Here is a 17,779-nt window from a genome sequence, read left to right on the forward strand (position 1 = left end):
TCAGTGGGCGCACAATGTCCACACGCCCGTGTGAGGCCCTCCAGCATAGCTGGGAAGTGTAAATGTATCTGTGCTGGGTAACCTCTCTAGCTGGCAGGTACACTTGTCTGGCAGCATGCGGGGTTCTACCTGGGTTCTGTGTGGCTTTGCTCATAGGCTGGGATGAGAATCTGCCAGCACCAGATCCACTTGCCTGACCCTTCCTATTCTCAATGACTATTGATCATATTCCACCCCCAAATCTGAAAGCTGGGTAAATGGAACTTGCTCCATTTTACAGATGGGAAAACCGAGGCATGGGTAAGTGATAAAGAGAAGACTGAGAGGAGACATGAGAGCAGCTTTCAAGTACCTAAAAGGGTGTTACAAGGAAGTGGGGGAGGGGAATTGTTCTCCTAGACCTCTGAGGATAGGACAAGAAACAATGGGCTTAAATTGCAGCAAGGGAGGTTTAGGTTGGACATTAGAAAAAACTTCCTCACTGTCAGGGTGGTTAAGCACTGGAATAATTTGCCTCGGGAGATCGTGGACTCTCCATCACTGCAGATATTTAAGTACAGATTAGACAGACACCTGTCAGGGATGGTCTAGATGGTCCTGCCATGGATCTTTCACTCTAAGCCAAACCCTAGAGCAGCTAAAAGCTGCTTTGTACCGTTTTGTCATGTTGGTGCTTTGGCATCTGATCGCGCACCCTGACTGGTGGGCAGAGAAGAGATGGGCTCTGCGGAGGGCGTCGGGGTGGGGCTGCACAGATGCCCAACAATCCTTTGTGCCCTGGAAAATGGTCTCTTTGGTTCTTCCCCTACGTGTGGGTGGTGGCCTCACCAGCACGGTCTGGGGGCTCAGCAGAGGATCCCAGGAATTAATAGGTTTTGGAGATGGACAGGGTGGGGGTGCCCACCCTGTACCTTTTCTCTGAGCAAGGCTTATGTCGAGCTGTGCTGATATCTGTGGAGTAATGCAGAATGACCCTACCAAGTCCCCAGAGTTGCTTGCCTTTTGGAAAGCAGAGGGTATTCTGCGCACCACCAGTGTGTCTGGTTTTTTTGTTTGTTTTCTTTTTTCCCCAGGCGTTCGCATGGGCAGCCTGGGCCTATTCCTACAATGCGTCATCTCCATCTTCTTCTCGACAGTCATGGACCGGCTGGTGAAGCAGTTTGGGACCCGGGCAGTCTACCTGGCCAGCGTGGCCTTCTTCCCCCTGGCTGCCTTTGTCATGTGCTTCTCCCAGAGTGTCCTCATTGTCACCATCTCGGCCGCCCTGACGGGCTTCACTTTCTCTGCGCTCCAGATCCTGCCGTACACGCTGGCGTCGCTGTACCACCATGACAAGCAGGTGGGGGCTGCTTCCGGGGAAGGGAAAGGGAGGAAAACAGGGAGAATGATGCACAATATGGTTGAGATCATGCCATGGGGTCGTAGCACAGCTTGGCCAGTGGCTGGAAAGAAACACACACATGCAAGTACATGAGCCTCACAACACAAATGGGGCCTCTCACCCAAACCCCCTTGATTTTGGAGGACTTGAATGAAACCAGGATCTGGATCTGAGCCAGTACTGGTTTTGAAAAACCAAAAATCCAATTCCCTCGTCCCTCCCTGCTTGCCACAGCCAGCCCCTGGCTATCCAACATGTTTTGAACGAAAGGGGGAGCCAGGCAGCACTCCATATTCTCCACGTTCTGAATGCTGGAGTGGAAATCATTCCAGGTTCCCAAGAGGTCTCTGGGCTTCTTGCCCCCAATTTCCTTTGCAGCACCAAAAATCATGAGTCAGGTCCCAGCAAAAGCCATGAGATAGCGAGTAATACATTACAGATGTTGAGTTCTCTGTTTGCCTTCTGGTTGTTGAGTGTTTAGGAGTCACACTTTCAAGTGTTGGTCCACAACCACAAGGGGGTCTGAAACGAAAACAGAGCATGGCTTGAAGAGACAGGTTAGGTCACAGAGATCCCCTTGAGACTGTCACCTGATGGTTGGATCATACCATTGAACCTGTCTTTTCAGGTGTCACTCCACCCTGCCCTGCTGGGCCAGAAGTTCTGATCTGCCCCATGAAAGGCACAGAGTTTGGGTAACAGCCTCCAGCAGAGCAACACAGACACTAAGAACAGCTCAGCTCTGGGAGTGTTCGGTTACAGGCACTTGACAACACCCAGAAGCACAGCTCCAATGTGATCAAAACTCCAAATAAATCCATCTGACCCTGTCTAAGAATTGTACACAGAGAAAGCTCATAGGTTCTCCCCTTTATCAATAAAAGAGAGAGGGGCACAGCTGTTGTCTGCTCCACTCCCTGTAACAATTTACACTAGGTTTAATAATAAACACAAGTGATTTTATTAAGTATAAAAAAGTAGGACTTAGTTGGTTGCAAGTGATGACAGACATATTAGTTACTAAGCTAAAATAAAGCAAAACATGTCAGCTAAGCTGATTACTCTGTGAAACTTGTTACATGCAATTTCTTACCCCAACAGTAATTTTAATGATCTTTTCTCACAAGCTAGGCAGCCTCCTAACTTGGGCTCGATCCTTCTCTCTGTTCAGGTATCTTGGTGGTAAGCAGGATAAATAGATATCACCCAAGATGGGAATTCTTTGTGTTCAGCTTCAATCCTTTCACACCTCCATTGAAAAGTACTCACATGCAAAATGGGTTCTAGTGTCAGGTGATCTGGCCACATGTCCTGACAGGATCAACCATAGTCCAAGCTTACAGGAAAAACCAGACTACTCACAGATCATTGTCTTGATTACCAGGCCATTAAGTCCCATAAGTACCACTAATGGCTTTCCCTAGCACACCTAGGTCAATAAACAGGTTTCCACTTCCTATTTCTAACTTCACATACAAGAATGATACATGGGCAGGTGCTCGCATTGAACTATCATTTCCAGGCAGTCCATCCCACTAGGCACTGGGATGCCCATCAAACTAGGGATGTGTGTGGAGGGCCTATTCCACTATTGTTTCTTTCAAAGTCCTAGTCTTGGGGTCTACTACCACCAGCAAAACATGAAACCCACCAGGATGTTTTCTTGTCAAGCAGGGATCACTGAAGGGAGGCGTCTGTTTCCTCACAGGGCTGATGGGGAAACACTACTGGTGACAAAGAGATGGGTGCTAGACTTAAAGCCATCTGTGTCCAGCTGTGAGATCCCATCTTCCTGGTTCTGTTGTCTTCCTAATGGGTTACAGTGAGACCCTAGAGAAGACAGGTCCCTAAAAACCCTTCTGTAGAAAAGTATCAGTCTTCTTGGATCCATTTCCTTTTTGTGTTTTCTTTTTTACTGTTTTAATTCTTTTTCTTTGTTGCCTTTTGTCGTTCCTTTTCTCCTGCTTCCTTTTTTCCTCTTTCTCTCCCTCTCCTCCTGAAGTGAGTCAGTGAAAGGGTGCTGCGTAACAGCTGCCCCTCCAGCCTCAGGCGGAATCTTAGTGAGCGCCCGCAAGACTAACCCCATCTGATGCCGCTCACACGGACAGTGTAAGTTGGTCTCTTTTTGTGCATGCCCTCAATTCTCTCTGTGCTCATGAGACCACAGAGGCCTTGTCTAGAGTAGGATAAAATATTCTAAGGAATGCCTTTGACTGTCTGTCCTGGATGAGGCCGAATGCATTTAACACGTACTAAGTTAGTCGAGTTAAAACCTAAACTACCTTCAACTCCACTAACTTGCATTGCGACAGGGCCGGCTGTCCGCCCTCTGCGGAGTGGGGGGTTTGGCTGTCGTGCCCCAAAATGCTTTGCTTACCTCCGTGCAAGTGCTTCTGGTGAAAGTGCTCACTGTCGAGAGAAGGCGCGTGGTGCGGACACAAAGAACTAATATAATGACTACAGCGGCTCTAGGTTGACCAAACATAAGTTGGCCTAATTTTGTAGTGTAGCTTTTGTATAAGCCTAAACTAGGTTTTGTGTGTGTGTTAGAACAAGTAACCCTTTACAGTTCTAAGTTAGACCAGGTCAGAGAATGGAAGAAAGGGTATGTCTAGACTGCAGGCTTCTTTCGAAATAAGCTTTTTCGGAAGAGATCTTCTGAAAAAACCTCTTCCGAAAGAGAGGATCCACACTGCCAAAGTGCATCGAAAAAGTGATGCACACTGAATGGATGCTATCTTGCATTTAAGCTGCGATTACTATGGGCGGTATGGCCACCAGGGCACCTGTGCTTTTTCCTGGAGGCCTCTTCTTTTGAAAAAACTCCCTCTTCCCAGTCCATACACGCCTTTTCCTGAAAGAGCTCTTTCGGAAAAGATGGTCTTCCTCATAGAATGAGGTTAACCAATGTTAACCTTCATTCTTTCGCTTTTTCTTTCAAAAGAACGCAATAGCAGTGTGGATGTAAGTGAAGTTTTTTTTTAAAAACAGCCATTTTTCAAAAAAACCTCCTGCAGTCTAGATGCACCTAAAATGTAGCATGTACCATCAGGTATGTGGGAAGGCCTCTTGGACCATCCTGCCTCAAGTATGATGGATCTGTAGCTCTGAGGAGTTGGCCATGTTTGGGGCTCTCAGTTTTTGACCCGATTCTCTTCTGTGCTGGGTTTTCCACTGCTTCCGTTCGGAGTCCCTCTAACCTTGATGTGGTAGGTGTACATGGAGAGTTTCCTTATGCTCTGGCCATTGTATGTGGGATTCAGGTGGCTTGGCTTATATTCATAAAACTAGTCAAGCGACAAACTTTATTACAAAACTCTGTCTTGAGAAAACTCTTGGCTAGGCAGAGTCCATGTAAAGCTGCTCGCTTTTGAGTCTTAACAAAAGGTTCTTGGAGACCAAAAATCTCCTGTGACTTTTTGCTTGAATATGAAATGCGTGCACAGCAGAGCTGGAGCAACAAATAGGCAGTGATGCTGTATCATAAGAGGATCTGTGTGTCCAGATGCTCCTAATTGCTGTGATGTGGCTCAGGCTCAGAAGCAGCAGAGATGCCTACAAACCTGGAGCGTGCTTGTATAATTCTCCAGTGTCTCCCCTTCTTTCCTTTGTGAGTAGAAGGACGGGATTCTTGGTACCTGGGATAATGCAACTCTGACCCTCCGCACTCTCTTCTCCTCTGGTTTTATCCCATCACATGGAGAATGGGTTAATTTATCCTTGGCTAGCTACAATGCCTAAGCACAGAAATCCTTAAATTTCAAGACAGGACTTTCACAGCAGTGTCACTTGCTGCATGTAAAAGTGATTTTTTTTTTTATTACAGTAGCCTGTAGCCGTTCCAGCTGAGGTCACAGCTGGGTGCTGTACATGCATTCTGCAAGAGACACGCCCTGCCCCAAAGACAGACAGGTGGACTAAGGGTGGGACAAAAGGCAGGATTATTCTCCCCCATCTTAGAAATAGAGATGTGAGGCACAGAGAGACTAAATGACTTGCCCAGGGTGATTCAGAGTGTCTGTGGCAGGGCTAGGAACTGAGCCCCAGTCCCTAAGTCTTGGGGCAGTGCTTTAACCTAGCTAGGTAAAATTCTAGGCAGCGGTGGAAGGAACTTGGCTGAAAGAGGCTGCTTTGGTTTCTCAGAGTGGTGACTCTCTTGCATTTTACTCCCTGTGTAACTCTCACTAAGAGCTTAACTAAGCAGCTGCGGAAATTTCTCTAGCATAGGAGCCTTGGCCGACCGTCTTGGGAGACGGCTCCACTGCCCAGTTGCATAAGAACCTCTGTCACCTTAGCCTGCACAGAGCGATGTCACAAGCAGTTAACCCTGGATAGTGTCTCAGAAATTGAAGTTGCAATAGTATACTACCAGGTAACTCTGTCAGGCCACGTCTCCACTGACCAGAGGACTGATGCTCTGGCACTCAATACTCTGGGGTTTGATTTAGCGGGTCTAGTAAAGACCCACTAAATCAAATGCTAAGTGCGCCGGTACTCCTTATAAGGGTAGTTGACAGGAACATTTCTCCCATAAACCTTCCACTGTGGAGATGGTGCCAAGCTCGGTTTAAGGTCCATCAACTCCAACTACATTACTTACAGAGCTGGAGTTGCGTATCTTAAGCTGACCTTCCCCCCTCAGCTTAGACCTGGCCTTAGTGTCTACACTACAGCATTGCTCCTGATGATGTAATTCTATCCTATACTAACCTAATAAAGCTACCTCTGCTTAGGTTAGTGTAGTAAGGGCAATGCAGTATCCAGGTCGATACTGCGCTATTGCATCACCTTTAGGCTGTTAGCCTTGCGCAGTGCTGACAGCTGCCTCCCACATCCTGGCCCTCCACCCTGTCAGCCTGAGCTGTCAGCTGGGTGCTGGGCTCACCGCTGGAGTCCCCCCCTCCTACTGCCAGGGTTGACAACTGGAACCCAGCAGGTGTTCAGTTTCACAGCCGGGAATCTACTAGCAGTGAAATTGACATTCTTGTCAGTTCCATGGCTGCTATGATTTCATATTGTATCTCTGGCTCTCAGTCCTGTGGTAGGGGGTTCCACTTCAATCAGTGCGAGTGGTCATGACACGAACCAGCAGAAGGAGGGCAGTGTAGATACCAGCAGCCAGTTTAATTGCTGTAAGTGGCTGTAAGTTGACCTACCTTAAGTTGGCCTAATTTTGTAGCGCAGACAAGCAACGTTAATTCAGATTATGATCAAGTGTGAATCTGAAGTGCAGGAGCTAGTCCTGAATCTCTGCATGTGTAGAGCAGCTTCAATGGCCCTTGCTTGAAAATCTGAGCATTTCAATTGTGCAGCTACTCTTACTGGCAGCAGTGCACCTTTGAACGCACAGTTCTCTGTTTGTCGGCCTGTGCGCCAGTCTTGAGACTATATAGCTGCTTTGGGAAAAAGAATATAGTGCCCAATCCGTCGTCCGACACATGCCTGTCAGTCCACGGGAGCATGGCAAGGATTGGCTGTGAGCAACTCACATTCTCACCAGTTGCCTTCTTGCAGCAGGAGGGTGGTGAGTCCCTTAGAACAGCGGCTTCTGCAGCATTGCTCCTTGTATTTTTAACACACTCCACCCACCCCAGGCGCTTTTCAGATATGGGATCCCTGTAGCCCTGGGCGATGGTGTCAGTCACTTGCGGGACCAAGCTCACACTAGGCTTGGCTGGATTGACATGAGTGTGGGGAGAGTTTTGGGCCATTCTCCCTTAGTAACAGAGCACTTCCTGTTCAGCAGGATTCAGGGGGAGGTATTTGGGACTGGGTTCTCCTCCCCCAGTAGTGTATGCTGGAAATTGGGCCAGTGACGTCCACAGAGCTGTGCTGCTGTGCGTGAGAGCAGAATCGGGCCCGTCGTGCTGTTTGGTTTGCCCCACCTGCTTCTCGGGGAGTCCAGCAACTCTGGAAGCTCAGACCCGAATGGCAGAACCCGGTTTGGCCTTGGTCTGAAACACTCCCAGGCACTGGTGATGCGTGACGTGAACACACAAAGGTGCCACTTGGAGCCCAGCTACTGTGGCAGGTCAGGTCCACCTTGAATCTGAAGTCTAACAAAGAAGTTCCTGCCAGTTGCTGGAAACCATCCACCACGTGCTGCAAAGGTCCCTGGTCAGGAGCCACACCTGGCCTGGGAATTTTCATTGGACTGGAACAATATGAAGCCAGGGGAAGTTTTGCCCAGCCTAGGAAAGCATTGCTCCAGCTCTCCCCGCCCTAGCTAATGGCACCTTCTCTGGTTTCTTAGGGCTTCACCACCCCCTGCAGTTTCTTAGCTTCTCTCTCTCTGTTTTGTCTCTCAGGTATTTTTGCATAAGTACAAAAGCAAAGAGGAGGAAGATGCTGCTCAGCAGGACAAGAAATCAGGTTTCCCCAAAGGCCCCCTCTCCAGCCAGAAGCCAACCTACCAGAACGGCCATGCTGGGGGCCTCTTCTCCTCTTCCCCTGCAGCCGCCAGCTCGGCCCTGTGCGTGGGCTCCCCCTGCGAGGTCTCGCTCCTGATGAGGGCGGGAGACTCGGACCCAGCAGCGCCCGGCCGAGGGATCTGCCTGGACCTGGCCATTTTAGACAGCGCCTTCCTCCTTTCTCAGGTTGTCCCGTCTCTCATCATGGGGTCAATTGTCCAGCTGACCCAGTCGGTGACAGCCTACATGGTATTCGCCACCGGCCTGGGCGTGGTGGCGATTTACTTTGCAACCAAAGTCGTCTTTGATAAAAGTGACATGGCCAAGTATTCGGTGTAACATGAGGTACGTGCGCACGGGGTGCGCGGCCACCCGGTACGCACGCGTGTGCTGCCCCTGTGTCCTACAGCAGGCTGCACGTGGGACACACCTCCTTTCCTGTGTCTCCTGTTGTGCCTGTGGAAAGGCTGTTGGGCTCAGCGTGGGTGTATTGCAAAGGGCTCCGGGCTGCCGTATCTCCCACCCTCAGGTCTTCCTGCCTGCCTGTGCAACACTGCTCTTAGACAAGGAGAGTATCAAAGAGGACCAATGAGGTGAAAAGAGAAGAGTTTCCCTTCAACCCCAAAGTTAAATTTCTGCGCGGTCCCCTCGAGGGAGGAAGGGCGAGAGGCGGTGACATCCTGAAGGCGGAGTGCTCTTAGTTAGGGATGTAAATTAGGGATGTTAAATATCGGTTAATTGAATAGTCGATTAACCTCATGATTTCTTCTCGGTTACTCGACTATTCTGTAGTCCCCCAGGATGGGGGCAGAGGACCCCCTCCTGCCACTCTGTATCAGAGGCAGCAGCGCGGGGTGCCAGGCAGGAGCTGATCTGCGAGGGGAGCCAGTTTAAAAACCGGCTCCCCGCGAGGCAGCAGTGCGGGGTGGCAGCAACCCCTGTCTGTGGTGGGGAGGAGCTGAGCTCCCAGACCCGGAACTGAGACAGGCTACCCGGGGTAAAACCTGGCACGAGGCAAGACTGAGCCAGGCTGCTGGCCAGCCTGCCAAAAAATCTACTGGAGGGGAGGGGGAAATGCGTCGGCTATAGCATTAAGCGATACGCTTTTGCTTATCGGTTAATCGACAACCCTATTACATCCCTCATGTAAATAACCCTTACGAATGGGAACAATATGGCCGGCTAACCTCAGGCCATAGCATGGCGGGGGCTGCTCTGGCCCTGCTCAGGGTCCAGCCGTGGGGGCTGGAGTGTGCTACTCCTGCTGGCTGGCCCCTCTGGTGACCTGGTAAGCAAGCTGGTAAGGCTAATGCTTCCCGGGTAACTAGTTAACCACTTCACCTTAACATCCCTAGTTAGGTTTGAGCCTGAGTTCAAACCCCGGGCTTACACCGCATGGTAGACATGCCAACAAAGTCTTCCGTTGGTTAAACTGCACCTGCTGCTCCTTGCCATGTTAACGTCACGAGTCCTCGGGGAAAGGATCCTGCCCAGAAATGCCAGTTTGGGCCTAATCTCTATTGAAAACCAAACTATCTGGGCCTCTGAGAATCTCCCTCATTGTTTGTTTTTAAAATCCTTGGTTCTTCTGCTTCTTTGTTGACAGTGTGGCTCTTTTCCCCTGCCCCTGCGGATCTTTCTTACTGCGGGGAGCCCCATACAAATGCCCCACTCCCTAACTTTTAAATGGGATTCAAGCTGGATTCTCTAACCCTGGCCCAAAGAGTCATCCCAATAAGCCACCTGCCAAGCAAGGGGTCCATGCCCCCCTGTCCCAAAGGAAGGGGAGAAAAGGGAAGGGCAGTCACAGGGTCCAGCAGCCAGGCCAGACCTAGTGTGGAACTTGGACCTATCACAGCAGAACCCCGTGGGTAATGGGGTGGGAGATGGGTTCTCGTGTGCCAGTGGAGGATTTTAGCTTCCAGTACTCCCAATCTCTCTAACCTAGAGCCTTTGCTGCCTTGGCCCTGTACCAAGCTACTCTGTTTTCCAGCTCTAGGGAGGACCCTCCCAAGGAGCCCGTAGGCAGTTTGGAGTCTCCGCCCATGCACGTGTCTGGAACAAACCGCTCCAGATGTGTGTGTCAGAGCACCCCTCCCTGGCCAGGCTCCTGGAAGTAAATCTCCAGCTCGCTGAGTCGAAATGTGATCTGGGTCCAAAGGGCTGCGGCTTCTGATTCCATAGATAGAATTTTTGGGGGGCAGGGAAAGAGGCTGCAAAGCAGCCTTTTAATTTCCTTCTGTCCCCACCCAATGCAAAATCCTAGCCACCATTTTTCAGATGGACGTAGGTGCCGTGTCCAGTCCCAGTCAGACTGGTCTGTCATCATGCTAAAAATAACGTGTTTTTTTTTTTTTATCCCATATTAGAGACTGAAGCAACCCGCCCTTCTAATGAGCATGTGGGTAGCAGATGGGAAGCTATTTACTATGGAAGGAAAACCCCTTTACACTATGTAACCGAAGGGATGGGGCAAATCTTAAGGAGGCACAATGTATTACCTAAGGTGACTTTGGTTCAGGATGCTGGGCCAAATGACCAAACTCTGTAATAACCACTAACAAACGTTTCCTCTCTTGGGTACCTACAAAAGTGGCCTGGGTTTTGTTTTTTGTTTTTTTTTTTTTTGGAAAGTGCTAAATGCCCTGTAAAGTCACTGGGGGATCAGCACTTCTGCAAACCACTTACTTGAATACTAAGTATGAATTTCAATGCTAAATGTGGAGCACAGGTTCGAAAATAGCAGGCTGTGAGCACTGGGGACCTCTTGAGTACTCATCTGAAAGATGCCTGGCAAAGCAATGGGTGGAGGATCAGGGAAGGCTTGTAATGTGTCCGGGTCTCAGGCAGGCACCGCCTAAAACAATCAACCTGGCAGATCTTAGACCAGTGCCTCCCTAAAACCCTGGTAAACACCCAAATACCCGTTTAAATCCTAGCCTTTGTTCTGCTGTCCTGCCCTGATCTGGCCAGTCCCAGTGACGGGCAGATCCTGTAGGCAAAAGGAACAGGTTTGCTTCTAGCCAAGACTTGCTGTCCGGGGCGGTGGCTGCGTTTCCTCCTTTGAGTTTGCAAAGAGACAGTCGAGCAGCTGAACTTCCGAATCCCCGGTTCACTTTCACTTGTATCTGCCCCACCAGGTTCTAGAAGGGGGCTCCACTTGCCCCAGTTCTGCCCTGAGCAGTTGCAGACCCTGATTTCCTCAGCTGTCTGTGGGGAGATGCAGCAGGCTCAGAGACTTGCCGGCATTGGCGGGGGTGTTATCTGTCTCCGCTGGATGGAGGCTTTCCCACCACTAGTGGCAAAGGAGGGATGCTGGGAGTGGCACTACAGGGGGGGCAGTTGGTAGTACACAAGCTAAGAAATTGCCCTCTCCCTCTCCAGCCCAGTGGGGATCGGAGAGGGAGAAGCTATTTCATGCCCAGCTTGCCAGCAAGACACTCCAGATCTCCCCCTGTGGAGCACTGAGCTGAGCAGCTCCCCTTTTCTCACTTTCCCTGCTGAGCTGTGTGCGGAGGGAGGAGAGAAGGAGCTAGTTTGGAGCTGAAACCATGAGGTTCCTGGCCCTTCTGTGAGTCGAGGCCCATCTCCGCTAGGAAAACCTGCTGATTCTGAGGGAATGGAGAGGCCACGGCGTTGCCTGGGAAATCGGCACAAATGCTGTACGTCTACACAGGGATAAAAACAGATTCAGAATGGAGCCGGAACTCTTGGGGCTTCTACCTGCTGCTGAAGGAACGTGTGTAAATCTCTCTAGGACCAAAACCACACAACTCAGTCACTGGCGCAAGGCCCTTAAAGAACAGGGCAGGTTGTTTCTAGGTTTGGGAGGTAGGGCCACCCCCGCTCCATTGAGAAATCATATTCTGCCTCTCCCTGGTTTCCCCAACGGTGTTTAAAGGCAACACTCAAATGCTCTTGGGTCCAGGGAGTAAAGGATGGGGCGGGACTTTCTTTTCTAATGCATAAGAATGCATCATGGTGAATCGCTTGTCTAGGGAAGGATATTACATTGCTGTTTTCTTTCAGGAAGACCCACGATATGCAGTGTGTTCCTGTCTTATTTATTTTAGTGGAGTAAATATTTTGTATGATGTACGGGCAGGGTATGATAAAGTTTATTAAGGAGGGAAATAAAAAGCTTTTAAGTTAGATCACTGTGTGTCACTCAAGTGAACTGCTCTGCTGTAAACAGTTTTGCGTGAGAAACGGGCCAGAAACTTGCCTCCCATTCCCCGCCCTGAACACTGAGGGACTGGATAAAACAGGAACCCACATCTCACTCCGAACCTATTTCTGTCCTTCTGGGAGTGGCCTGATTGCGTGGGACAGTGGGGGGAACTGGCAGGGAAGGAGGAGATCAGACAAAGGAAGACTGCACTTTCCTACCCTCCCATGCAAAAGTCCCTCTTTTCCTCTGTGCTGAATTATCAAGAGGATCCACCAGCCCCAGGAAGACAGTGCAAAGGGTAAGTTCATTTCAGGAGGAGGAGCTCCGGACCTACTGCCCATCTATCTGTGGTGGCTGGGAATGTGGCATGTACCACAAGCCAATCTCACAACAGCGCACTGGCAAAGCGAGCATCCTCTCTCCGGTGGAGCAAACTAGACGACTGTTAATAATCATACAGCAGCACTGATAGTGTTCAAAACTCCAGGCAGGACAAGCTGACGATTCCTCGGCCACCCACGACTTGGAGGGCTGCGTTTCCAAGCTGGGTTCCACCCCCGGTGTTTCCAACAGAGGAGGCTGCCATCAATCCGTGTCCCCACCGCCTCCCTTCCTGGCAGACTTTTCCCTGGCTTTGGGGCAGAGTTCATTCAAGCTGGCCCACGCTTGGAAATTTATCAGACCCTCTAATAATTTCTGGTCTTTGCCTCCCACCTCACAGGGGCCTGTCCTGCTCCCTGCCTTGGAAACACTGGCTCTGGTTCCCACGTTGCTCTCTGTGCTAGCGATACCCGTGTGCAATGAGGCGGTTAGAATTGCGGAGCGTTGGCTTGTGTGCACTCTCTATCTGCACCAGCAGATGGTGCTCTGAGTTCTAGTGCAAGAATATTTCCCTCTAGCTGCAGCCCGGCTCCTGACTCTTTTCTCATCTGCAACCTCCATCCCTTGCTGATAAGTGATCAGGTCACTAGAGCCCTGCACTGATACAAAATTTGTATCTGCAAAAGTCACCATGAAATTGGGTCTGTTAGGTGCTTTTAGTCTATACTCTTACAGATTTCATAAGGGAGACCGGTGTTTCTGAAATTGAGGGTTCTGACCCAAAATGGAGTTGCAGGGGTGGGGGACAGGTCACGCTATTGCCACCCTAATATCTGCATTACCTTCAGGGCTGGGTGGCCAGAGGGAGCTGTTGGCCAAGTGCTCAGCTCTGACAGCAGCAGTCTGCCCGCAGCACAGTAGTAAGGGTGGCAATACCATACCATGCCATTCCTACTTCTGTGCTGTTGCCTTCAGAGCTGGGAGGCTGGGGAGTGGCAGCTGCTGATGGAGGGCTCAGCTCTGCAGGCAGCAGCACAGACGTAAGGGTGGCAAAATCCCAGCATGCCATCCTGATTCCTGCGCTGCTGCTGGCGTGGGTCTGCCTTCTGAGCTGGGAACTGGGATGCCCACCAGCAACCCCCACCCAGCTCTGAAGGCACCGCCACTGCCAGCAGCAGTACAGAAGTAAGGGTAGCAGTACTGTAACTCCCCCCCCCCCCCAACTTTTTGACTCCCCCACAATTCCTTTTTGGGTTGGGACTCCTTCAGTAGTTATCACCACCCAAAGTTTCCGATTTAAATAGCTGAAATCACGACATTTACCATTTTAAAAATCCCATATCCATGAAAATGACCACAATGGATGGGGAATTTGGCAGGCCCCTAAACACAGGGCTTGAACCTGCCAACCTAGGGTGTATAGGATGTAAGGAGGCAGCTTGTGGCAGCCTTCAATGGCTCCACTTCTCAGTTGCTGCCTCAGATAGCTGGTCTCCTGGCTCTGTTCCGGCCACTGGTCTCCTAGGGCTGTCTGGTCCAGGGCTGGACCACGGATGCTGCCAGACCAGAGAGTCCTGAATGTGTTTCAATCTGTATTGCTTAAATCCTAAGGACAGCCCTGCCAGGGTGCTGACATCCGGGGGAGCACGGGACAGTGGAGTGCTTTCTGGAGGGGGTAGGGATGGGATTTTCTCCTCCAGAGCTGACAGAATTGTTTTGCTCCCTTTGTGCTGTGAAGATGGATTCATAAAGTGTAATGAAACCTTGGGCTATCCTTGAATGATTGGCTTAGCAGCCTGGCTATTGATGGAATCTTGTGGCACCTTCTGGTACATGGGCAGAGAAACACACACACACCCCCATCCAAGCACCCATCTCCCTCCATCCCTCCCCACCTCCAGCCTCAGAAAAGAGCTGGAGAGGAAGCAGAAATTAGCACAGACTGAAGGCAGGCTCTTGTGCAGTTCCTTGTAGCGCCTCAGGGCAACATTCAAAACCAATACAAAGATTGGCTTTGTTAGCCAAACCACCCCCAATGATAGAATAAAACATTTCTGAAGCATAGACAAAGGAATCTATTACCATGGGGAATTCACTCAAGAACAAGACAGACTCTTAAAAATCAATGAGACTAGAAGACACTTTAAAAATGACCAGGGAAACATGGAGCCCAGATAATATATTAAACCAGCAGCTCTTAGTCTTTTTGTAGACTACTGTACCCTTCTCAGGAGCTTGATTTGCCTTGTGTACCCCCAAGTTTCACCTCACTTAAAAACTACTTCCTTACAAAATCAGACCCACAAATACAAAAGTGTCACAGCTCACTGTTCCTGAAAAAATGCATCCTTTCTCATTTTTACTATAGAATTATAAACTAAACCAATTTGGAATATGTTGCACTTACATTTCAGTGTATAGTAGCTACAGCAGTAGAAATGTATGACATTTTAGCTTGTATCGACTTTGCTGGTGCTTTTTAAGTTGTAAAGTAAGCAAGTATCTAGATGAGTTGATTTACGCCCTGGAAAACCGCTGCATACCTCCAGGGGAATACGTATCCCTGGTTGGGCACCACTTCAGGGCTGAAAAGCAGCACTGAACACATGCAGAAAGCCCTTCTGAAATTATTTAGCTTAACCTACTGGCTGCTTTGCTGGAGTATGACTAGCTGGACGCATGAGGCCAATACACAGAAGTGGTGATGACCTCAAAACAACATCAGCAACTATTCTGTAGCATCCTCAGTACAATAATATTGCAATGTCTGACTGGCACCAGCATAATCTATTACAAGAAACAGCTCTGTGACCTTGGTGCTGTAAAGAAACGACTTCATTTTCAAAGGCGCTGAAGGTCATTTAAAATCAAATAGGAGGAGCCTATCTTTGGGCTCTTTTGAAACCCTCAATTTAGATGGATACAACTATCTAATTAAATCATCTGACAATATCATTGCGAATAAGTGAAGTACAGGGCCTGGATCTGTCAGGAAACAGTCACAATGATTCAGCCAAAATCAAAACACCAAAGGGAAAAAAAACCCTAAATCAAAATGAAAACTTTATTTTCATGTATATGATCGCCCCCATGTGTTGACAAATCTCACAGCACGAGTGGCAGAGCAAGCAAGCAAGCAAAGCTCAGAATTAGAATAACATTTACAACACAATGGTACAGGCCACTGGGAACCACAAATCTGAAGTAACAATCTAGATGACTATAGTTCCTAGCACAGACCGATCATGCTAGTAAGTTATCTCACTACGGTGAAATGTACTAAGTCTTCAACAAATCCAGAACCAATTGCCATAAACTAACTGTGGAAAACAGGAAGCACAAAGCACGCGGAAGGAACCTAGGAGAAAAGCAGGTGTGGAATTCATGTGGTGAGGCAGAAAAGTGCTTCCCAGTGGCTGGAATGGGCACAGGCTCAAATTCAAAACACCGTTTTTGAGAAAACCATACCTACCTCTGCCAGAGACCTGCAGAATCTGTCTCTTTTACACACTGACAGCCTTTGTGCAGCTTGTCCTGCCAGCAAAGTCCTATTGAAATGAAAAGCTGTTTCAAAATCCATATCATCAGAACCAATTAATTGTTTCTACCTGCTAGAACATGATCTTTCACTTTTGGAGACATCTGGGCTGTTCCCAGCATAAATTAAGGAGGAAATGGAATTTGGTAAATTGCAGGCAGACCATGTGGATAAACCAGGATCCATGCCAATACAGGGCTTAAGCTTCCAGGAAAGAACATGTGGGGTCATGCCACTGGGAGAAGAAATGATAAAGGTTACACAAGGTTGAGCTGAGAAACATGCTTTTGGATGGCACAGAAAACACTAGCAGGAGACCAGTCAGAAGTCCACCGTGCCAGCTTTGTAGACATGGGGAATGGCATTGTGTCATATGCAGATGTTTTAGAAGAAACGTCCACAGCACCAAAGGTATTTACATTCTTAACTTCCATCAAAATCAATGATCTTTGCGGATCTGGGCCTGAGAGTGTCTCACCCAATGAAAATAAGTGACAATACAAGGAGTCCTATGAGAAGGGACTGAGGGAAACATTAGCCTATGAAAGAAGCCCAGCCATGCAGTCTACAGGCAATGTAACTAGAAGGGAGGAGCAATCTGGACTACTTGGGTCTATGCTGGGGTGAGCAAGCCACAGGATCTGGCCCATGGGCTGCCCTGCTGGGACCCTCAAACACAGAGCAGCCCCACACCCTTTTAAGCAGCTGTCTGCTCCCTGTTGCTCTCCACTCTAGGCATGAGGTGAGGGAAGGCTTTGTGTGCAGTTCCCATCCCCAGCAAAATCTCTTAGCTCCCATTGGTGGGTTTCTGGCCAACAGAGCTGAGAAATTGTATTGGAGGTGGGACCACTGCATGAAGCCGCCTCCCATCCCAGAGCAGAGAGCAGCCGCCGCTTTGAGCGGTGTGGAGCTGTTGACAGGCAGGGGGCCTGCCTCAGGGTTCTGAAGGGCTGCTGGCCAGGAGCTGCCTAGGTAAGCACTTCCCAGCCAAAGTATGCCCCTAGCAACCCACCACCTCCCTGTACCCCAACTCCCAGCCCCAGGTCACTACCAAAACCTGATGCATCCCCCTCCCCATTTCCCTCGGGTCACAACTCCCTCCCAGACCCTGCACCCCCTTCCCAGGTCATAATCCTCTCCTGCACCTATACCTGTCCCAGACCCTGCACCCTAATTCCCTGCCCCAGATCACAATCTCTTCACCCAAACTTTCTCTCAGACACCACACCCTCTCCTGCATCTCAGTCCCCTACCCCGAGCTCCTTTCTGCACCCAATCCCTGTCCCAAACCCTGCCCCGCATAGAAAAGGGTGGCCCTTGAGCACTTGCTAAAATATTGGAATAGCTCCCCCCAATCCAAAATTATTGCCCAGATTTGGCCTATGCCCTAGTCTGTGTCTAATTCATTCTGTTACTTTAAGAAGTGGCTTCACTCCTGGGCGCACATGGTAGTTAAGTGCCATGCTGGCATGGAAAGTCACAGCACCTTGGACCTTTGAATAGTTCGCCCAAAATTGGGCCCTAGTATTTTTCCTCCTTAGCTTAACTTCCTGGCTTTGCCCAGCACCAATGTCTCTGATTTAAGGCCTCTTTGGCATGTGAGTCAGGAGAAATTTCTCACACAAGTCAAGCAGGTGTACAAAACTGATCCTGTGCAGAGCACCCTATGGTCAGTGCTTTGAAGGGAAGATGTTATAGAAATGTCAGCTATGGTGAAATCTGTGAACCCCCCCTGCATAAAGAATGTATTAACCCAGTATTGTATTTTATCATTATTCTGGCCTGGTGGGGCCTGGATCCCAGTGTTCCTAGAGCTACAGCCCATCCTTACCTGTGTTCAGACAATAAAACAACCATGCTACGGGGGTTATGGAGTGGACCAGGGTACTAAGGGATTGTGACTCCCTGGAACAGCCTCTGTCCCATGCACTTGGGGCCAGATTTGTAAAGGTATTTCA

General features: G+C 49.5%; 1 protein-coding gene and 1 long non-coding RNA gene across 6 annotated transcripts in view; one reads left to right on the top strand and one right to left on the bottom strand.

The window, feature by feature from the left end:
- The window catches only part of SLC45A3 (solute carrier family 45 member 3), a 42,609-nt gene extending 30,664 nt beyond the window's left edge, over positions 1 to 11,945 (top strand). For all 5 annotated transcript variants that reach the window (XM_075910547.2, XM_075910546.2, XM_075910551.2 and 2 more), the window contains 2 exons: positions 1,074 to 1,339; positions 7,690 to 11,945. In XM_075910547.2, the coding sequence (XP_075766662.2) occupies positions 1,074 to 1,339; positions 7,690 to 8,130 (707 nt within the window). In that variant the 3' untranslated portion in view covers positions 8,131 to 11,945. The remainder of the gene's footprint in view (positions 1 to 1,073; positions 1,340 to 7,689) is intronic.
- LOC142820912 (uncharacterized) lies at positions 1,312 to 15,892 on the bottom strand. Its single transcript, XR_012897923.2, has 3 exons — positions 15,756 to 15,892; positions 1,819 to 1,903; positions 1,312 to 1,442 (listed from the first exon to the last, which is right to left on the bottom strand). It is a non-coding gene; the product is annotated as an uncharacterized LOC142820912 (long non-coding RNA).
- Positions 15,893 to 17,779: the final 1,887 nt, after the last annotated feature.

This window comes from Pelodiscus sinensis, chromosome 27 (genome assembly GCF_052426305.1).
Source record: "Pelodiscus sinensis isolate ZL-2025 chromosome 27, ASM5242630v1, whole genome shotgun sequence".
In the NCBI taxonomy this organism is placed as follows: Eukaryota; Metazoa; Chordata; order Testudines; family Trionychidae; genus Pelodiscus; species Pelodiscus sinensis.